General features: G+C 36.8%; 2 protein-coding genes across 4 annotated transcripts; both read right to left on the bottom strand.

Moving 5' to 3' along the window:
* Positions 1–235: 235 nt before the first annotated feature.
* On the bottom strand, positions 236–2054 carry LOC119079377. 3 transcript variants are annotated; one of them, XM_037187257.1, is made up of 3 exons: positions 1971–2054; positions 1625–1705; positions 236–1563 (listed from the first exon to the last, which is right to left on the bottom strand). In XM_037187257.1, exons 2-3 carry the CDS (start codon positions 1681–1683, stop codon positions 342–344), a joined length of 1281 nt encoding a protein of 426 aa, XP_037043152.1. In that variant the 5' UTR covers positions 1684–1705; positions 1971–2054; the 3' UTR covers positions 236–341. The 3 variants fall into 3 exon arrangements, with proteins under 3 accessions (XP_037043152.1, XP_037043149.1, XP_037043151.1); XM_037187254.1 differs by having other exon boundaries at positions 1625–1709; positions 1977–2042; XM_037187256.1 differs by having other exon boundaries at positions 1978–2034.
* Positions 2055–3220: 1166 nt separating this feature from the next.
* Positions 3221–5419, bottom strand: LOC119079380. Its single transcript, XM_037187260.1, has 4 exons — positions 4663–5419; positions 4074–4173; positions 3478–3741; positions 3221–3271 (listed from the first exon to the last, which is right to left on the bottom strand). Exons 1-4 carry the CDS (start codon positions 5385–5387, stop codon positions 3221–3223), a joined length of 1140 nt encoding a protein of 379 aa, XP_037043155.1. The 5' UTR covers positions 5388–5419.
* Between the last annotated feature and the right edge of the window lie 1285 nt (positions 5420–6704).

A 6704-nucleotide genomic window follows, 5' to 3' on the forward strand; every position in this document is an offset into this window, starting at 1 on the left:
GGTTTTTCGATGTGAGACTGTGAGAGTGAAGTCCTTGAACATGCTTATTGCTGACTATACCGGTGTTTTTCTCCATTGTCATTTAAAATTAAAAAGATTTTAATTTTAGTCGTTTTTTATACATTGAGTGCAGTTATAAGCTCAGTAAAAAAATTATATAGTCAGGGTATGGAGTGACAGATCGGCTTGTCCATTATTATTATATTGCAGACATAAATAACTATCACGCTGACAATTTTAATTTTGTGTAAAATGTAATTCTGTTCAATGTACCACCAACAACCGTTTACATTATTGCTTTTTACAATTATCGAATGCTGCAGTTGCTCATCTCTTCCAAATTAAACAGTAGGAGGTTTAATTTTCTTCACTTCTCTAGTACTTACCGTGCTTTTCAACGCAACGTTTCCGGTCATTTCGCCGGTTATCGAAATTTCAAAGCTGTTACCAGTTCGTTTGATCACGTTCATCTTTTTGCCACCTTTAGCTCTGATATAGGATTCAATGACATCACCAGGCACTTCACCATCCTGTGTTTCTGACGGGTTATCAGCGACTATGCGTTGCGCAGTACCAGTCACCAGCATTTTGGCTTTAAATGGTATGACCACATTCTCCGCGTGCACAGTGTAAATGCTTACCTCAATGTCGGTGTATTTGGGAATTTTAATTTCGTCTTTCACAGACATTTTTCTGGTAGTATCCTTCGTCTTTGACTGCGTAGCCGAAATGCCACCTTCGAATTTCATCGACGCGCTTGCTTTAAACACTGAGACACTTGCCTCAATGGATGTTTGATACATCATCGAAAACGACTCCGTGAATGAAAACGTAACGGAGTCCTTCGTTTCGATTGTTTCTTCGATAGTTTTAGTGATTTGAGTCGGACTGTCGTTTGCAAAACGAAGCTTATACGCCACAGATCGCTTTCCGTTGTCGTTGAACACATCATCCGGCTCCTCTTCGAACTCGAAATCGTACACACGTGCCACCAGCTTGATTGCCGACGGGGTAAACAAGAATTTCGCATCGTCTTTAGCATCATAATTGGCTAATTGAATGAAATAATTGTACTTATTGTACATCGTGTAGGTCCAGGTAAGGAAGTATCCCTTCATTCCGACGTTTTCGATTTTATGATACTTTCCGGATTCGTGAAGCTTCCACAACGCATCGTTGTGCCACTCACCACCAGGTGCCATTTTTACTCTGTCTTTCGGGCTGTCCAGTATCGCAGCATAATAGCCACTTCCAACTTGATCACTCAAATAAGTCAGCAAGCCAATATTTTTCCTTCGACTTCTCAGCGTGAATTGGTTTGGTTCCTCACTCGGACCAATGGTCCATTGGTTATCTACCTCATATGATTTACCCACGGCATACAGTGGTAGGTTTTCTGGATTTAATTCGATCTCGATATTGTACACATTCGGTGATTTATCCACCCAAGTTATCCAACCTTGTGGAAATGCCCACATTGAGAGTGTGTAATAGATCCCTGTGTACAGTTTCGTTCCAGGAACAATTTGTACTGGAATGAGGTCTTTTACGTCGACGTCTGCCCTAAAATTGGGTGAAAATGAAGATTTGACATGGGGAAACAATTAACCTTTGATGCGCTTACCGAGCCAATAGTAAAAGGAGCGAAAAAGCTACAACGACACCAATGAATATGTACTTCATTTTACGGTTTTTTCAGATATACCTGAAATCGTATTAATTTCGAATCGATTAATCATTCAGCATTGAGTGAATAACTTAATGGCTACTCCGAATTGTGGAGTGTAAAGAGAGAGGGAGAGGGAACGTTTCTAAGTTTGAGGAACAGAAGTGACCCGCCTACGACACTGAACTTTGGATAACTTTTTCGTTACTGTTTTGGTTCTGTCGCATATCTCGACGTTGGTTGGTAGCCATTTATGTAATTAGTCGAGTAACTAGATTTTAATGAATTTTCCAAGTAAAATTACCATTTACCTGAAGGTAGAAATTGTTATTGCAGAGCACAACTTTTTTTTTCAATTTAATATCGTCAATAAATGGAACAAAATTTCAAGGAATGTTCTTTTATAGCGTTCGTTCAGTTTATTCAGCTGCAAAATTGAGATAATGAGATCATTGCTGCAACAAAATGGTAAGGCATAACACAAACAATTGTCTATCTGTTCGATCAAATATTTATTGAAGCATCATTTGTGTACGACTTACGTCCATGCATCAGATTAATAATAGTAAATTTTTGCGCCAAGACTATAAGTGGAGATGTGTACAACTATCCGACGGCTTCTGCATGTAATTTTTTATGCATTAGATTGACGAGCCGTAGTACTAGACACAAATTTTCTCCGGAGAAGAGCACTTCCGTTTTTTTTTGTTAGAAGAAAGTTGTATGGAAATCGGTGAGCCTATACGAACCATATTTCGATTATTTTGTTCCATTGAAGCGTAAGTTTGAGTGATGGGTGCAAATTTCCACTCTATCGTCATCAGCTGCAAGCCAGGGTTACAAAGCATTGTTGGACTTTTGTGTGATCTTTTCGAAGTGGTTGCACCTTCGGCTGGAATCAGGGACTATTTTTGAGAATTTTGAGAATTCTTTGAGAAATTTGAGAAATATTTCTTTAAATTTCTCAAAATTTTACAAATTTATTTTCTTATTCTTCTGAATAAAATTTAGGAAAATTAACTTTGTTACGTGTCTAACGATGTAGACAATATATTAAACGTTTTTGGAACTGATTTAGACAGCTAGTTTTGATAAATACTTGAAAACTGAATATCGAAGACTTTAATTACTCCTTCTTACTCTTTTCGACTGTACGAGTTCTCTGGTTACTTTTTTGTCTGTTTGGACATAAAATTACATTGTTAAACCATGTTTTAAGCTTTAAAAAATTTGGGAAATTTTTAAGAAATTTGAGAATTTTGAGAAATCCAATTTCTCAAAAATAGTCCCTGGCTGGAATTATCACAAGGTCGACACGTAAGATAGGGAACACAAATTGCGAAAATCGAAAGATTCTCAAATTTATTTTATAATTCTGATAACGTGCAATTCATCTACGTTTTGTTTCAACAAGCTGGGACTTCACAAAAAAAAATTAAGTTTCTAGAAGCGATCGATTAAGTTATTCTTAACAGCCAGTTTACAAATTTTAAGCTCTTGCAAAATAATTCAAACAAAATATCATTCGCAAACAAGGAAACAATTTCTAAAATTTCAGTTCAAATTTTGCAAAATATTGAACAAATTGTATGCCCCCTTCATGATCTGCAAAAGTGAAGACATTTTGAATGAAAATTCATTTAAAATTGAAGCTGACCACTCATCCCATTTTATCTCAATATTGCCGTCATTGTGTCGCTATCAACGATAAGAACAACAAGAAAACGGATGAATGTCAGCCTACCTTAATTCAAGGGTGTGTACTGTCCCCAACAGTATTCAGCCTTGAGCGTAATATACCAAAATCTCACCACACAAAAAGTATGTAAATTCACCGGAACAACTTTTAGAATCACAATTTGTTGAGGCCGTCGCACAACTTCCCCCAGAACCAGAATGCATTTTAATGACGCGGTTGACTGCCCAATCCAGTTGGATTCGAATAGGTAATAAGACAATTTAGCGCTGGTTACGTGAATGTTATTTGCAAGATACATTACGACAAGTATTTCGAATATGGCGTAAAACAAAATGACCGCAAAAACTGGAATTTGTAGTGCATTCTCAGTCGAACTCTGTAACGAATTGGAATATCAAGGCGACTGACTACACATGCATCAATAAAATCGTCGGAGAGCTCACAATCTTTCGAGTATCTCATCGTTGAGATGAACAATAGATCTTTTAGTTTATTTAGTTTCGCTAATTTAAATCACAGATCGCACTCAGCTACTGCTGTACTTCACAGCAATGGAAAGTGCAAGGAGTTCTAATTTTTTCGTAGTAATTTGTGACCACTTGTTTGGTGTTTAAAGATATTTCGATGACTGTACGTCATTGACGTATACTCAAAAGTTTATGAGGTCTACAAGCCTCTCGTACTCTTAGATTTGGTTATGAAACTCACGTTTGCCAAAATGTACGCAGAAACGCAAATAGTTACACCACTCGTGGCAGTTTGAACCGTAAACAATTTAGAGAAGCATGAATGAAACCGAGCAATTGTCCTATGATAGGTATGCAGAACTTTAGAAGTAAAGTATAGTTTCCACTTAAAAAGAGCACTCCGTTTAGCCTCCGTCTACGTGACAGTTCCTTTGTTCTATTTTACAACTGTCATGTAAACGGAGGCTAAACGGAGTGCTCTTTTTAAGTGGAAACTATACTTAAGCATGTACGGTTAAGGTTAAATGAAGTTTAAATAAATGAACGCAGGATGGCGCATTTTCCAAACCACCGCAAAGAAAAGAAATCGTTTAAGTATTCACTTTGTATTAGTAACTCTTTACCATCAAAATCAAAGGTCTACTTATGAATTTAGGTCCCTCGTCAAATCGAATGCTCCTGACTGGTTAACTTTATGCTTCCGTGCTCAAAAAAATGCTTCTCAAATACGCCACCACACTTTTGTTTAAACTTCACTCAATCAAGTGTTGTACAGCGCAGCTTCTACTAGGAGCAATGCTATACGTGTTGTCATGTATGACATGAAATACTTAGATAAATTTCGATGGTTTTTGATCACTTGAATTAGATCACGTTGAAAATCGGTTCTTCCCAATCTGTTTTTCCCAAGTTGTTTCATCTGACTACCAATCACTTGATACTCCAAGGAATAGTTGAACATTGCATACCAAATCAGTATATTACTGAGGGTGAAGATGATACCCAGGAATACTTCCGAAACAACGAATACGTACGCTGTCCAATAAACATAATCGGAGTATAGTCCTTCCAAGTCCAACTTATAGCTTATGAAAAGCGGCAACTTTCGATCGTTCGTAATCATTGGAAGAGCTCCAACTGCAATTGAAATGACGGAACTGCAGTTTATTGCCAGATAGAATTGTATAAATTTCAGAAAAAATGTAATGTCCTTATCGACGAGCTCGGTGGTGTCAACGTCAAGAATTGAATGCGTTGTAATTGGATCGAAAATGAAGCTGCACATATCGTCCTTATTCCAAAGAAGGCACTTCACCTTTATTGTAACGACCAGAATAAAAACTTCAACTGTAGCCAGAAAAATTGCTTCATTAGCGTCTGGACTCAGAACGGAACATGTAACGAGTAGTATTTGAAATAACGAATAGTATATCAAGAAAAATAATGTCCGTCCGATTTTGAATGAATTTGATTCTTCCTTCCTTGTCCACATGCGTAGGAAATAAAACACTTCAGTTACTTGACAAAGCGTTTGATTCAATTCAGTGTTGTGCATTTCGCAAACTTTTTAACGGCTAATCCAAACAATATCCAGATTACTTCTGTTGGAAACTGATTTTTTTGTACATTTTATATGCACTACACTACATACTGCGCCCAGTGCATATTCAGTTTTGTTGTAATTAATTGTCGACAGGGTCAATTGGTCCTAAGATTTTCCACATTTTACTAAAACTTGCCAAATGTTCACTGAATAGAAATTCACATTCGTTATAAGTGAATTTATCGAAAACTTTAATTTTAGTCATCCTGACAACTCTACTGTCGTTACAGTAACGAGTGACAAAGAAATTCACCCCTGTAATGACGACCCCGTTATTGACGGAAATGGTATGCATTTCAAACTACCTACATAACTAGCAATTATGTGTTATGTTATAAGTCATGTCAAGCCGTAAGAACAGTACTTTTTATTGTATAAAATTTATTGATGAAGGTCATTTCCGTCATGTCATCCATTATTGACAACTTCGACTAAAATAGATAATGAGGAGCGCCCGCTTACGTTTTTTTATAAGGCGAAATAAACGTTACAGGGAGAGAAAAGTTTAATTCGACAATTTCTAAGGCAGCTCGAGAACTGTCTTGCATGCTGTCCAATTTGGAAGTTGTTGGGGTTTGTAATTGTTTCCACAAGAATTTCGTTAAACAAATGAATATCTAGATTTATATTTTCTACATTTTGCAAGGCACGCGCTTCCAACAAGAATAAAGTACTAAAATTTTTAAAAAATCTAGATTTTCATTTGTTAAACGAATTTTGTGTAAAATCACCACCACGAAGTGGTTAAACCAAATTCAAATAGAGTCGATACACCAGCTTTGATTTTTATTCATGTTCTGGGTGAGGGACTCGAGTACCTAACGAGTTTCTACAGCCGCCCAGCCGTTTCGCCCAGAACCCACGAGTCAATTTGAATACATATTGTTATTGCAACGGATAGAGGTACAGATTCTAAGCTAATTCGTGTTAAAATGGCTTCCCTCGACAACCTGTCTACGTAGCTACAGCCAGCTAAAGTCGAAAATTCGACATTTTTGAATGGTAATATGTCCAGGACGAAGAGAGGTGGAAACTCTTTGAATGGCGATACCAATAGAGGATTGTATGTCGAAAATAATACTATCAAATCAAGTAATAGATTGAATAATTTAAGCTGTAAGTGCCATGGAAATATAAAATGAAAATTGACGAGGACTATACAAACGCATCTTTAAAGTGGTCCCGTTTACGATATTCTCATATGAAAGTACGTTGAAGTTTTTTCAAATCAATTCTCCATCACTGATCCACCCAAAATTTAAATTCTGA

The sequence above is a fragment of the Bradysia coprophila genome, unplaced genomic scaffold (assembly GCF_014529535.1).
Source record: "Bradysia coprophila strain Holo2 unplaced genomic scaffold, BU_Bcop_v1 contig_324, whole genome shotgun sequence".
Lineage (NCBI taxonomy): Eukaryota > Metazoa > Arthropoda > Insecta > Diptera > Sciaridae > Bradysia > Bradysia coprophila.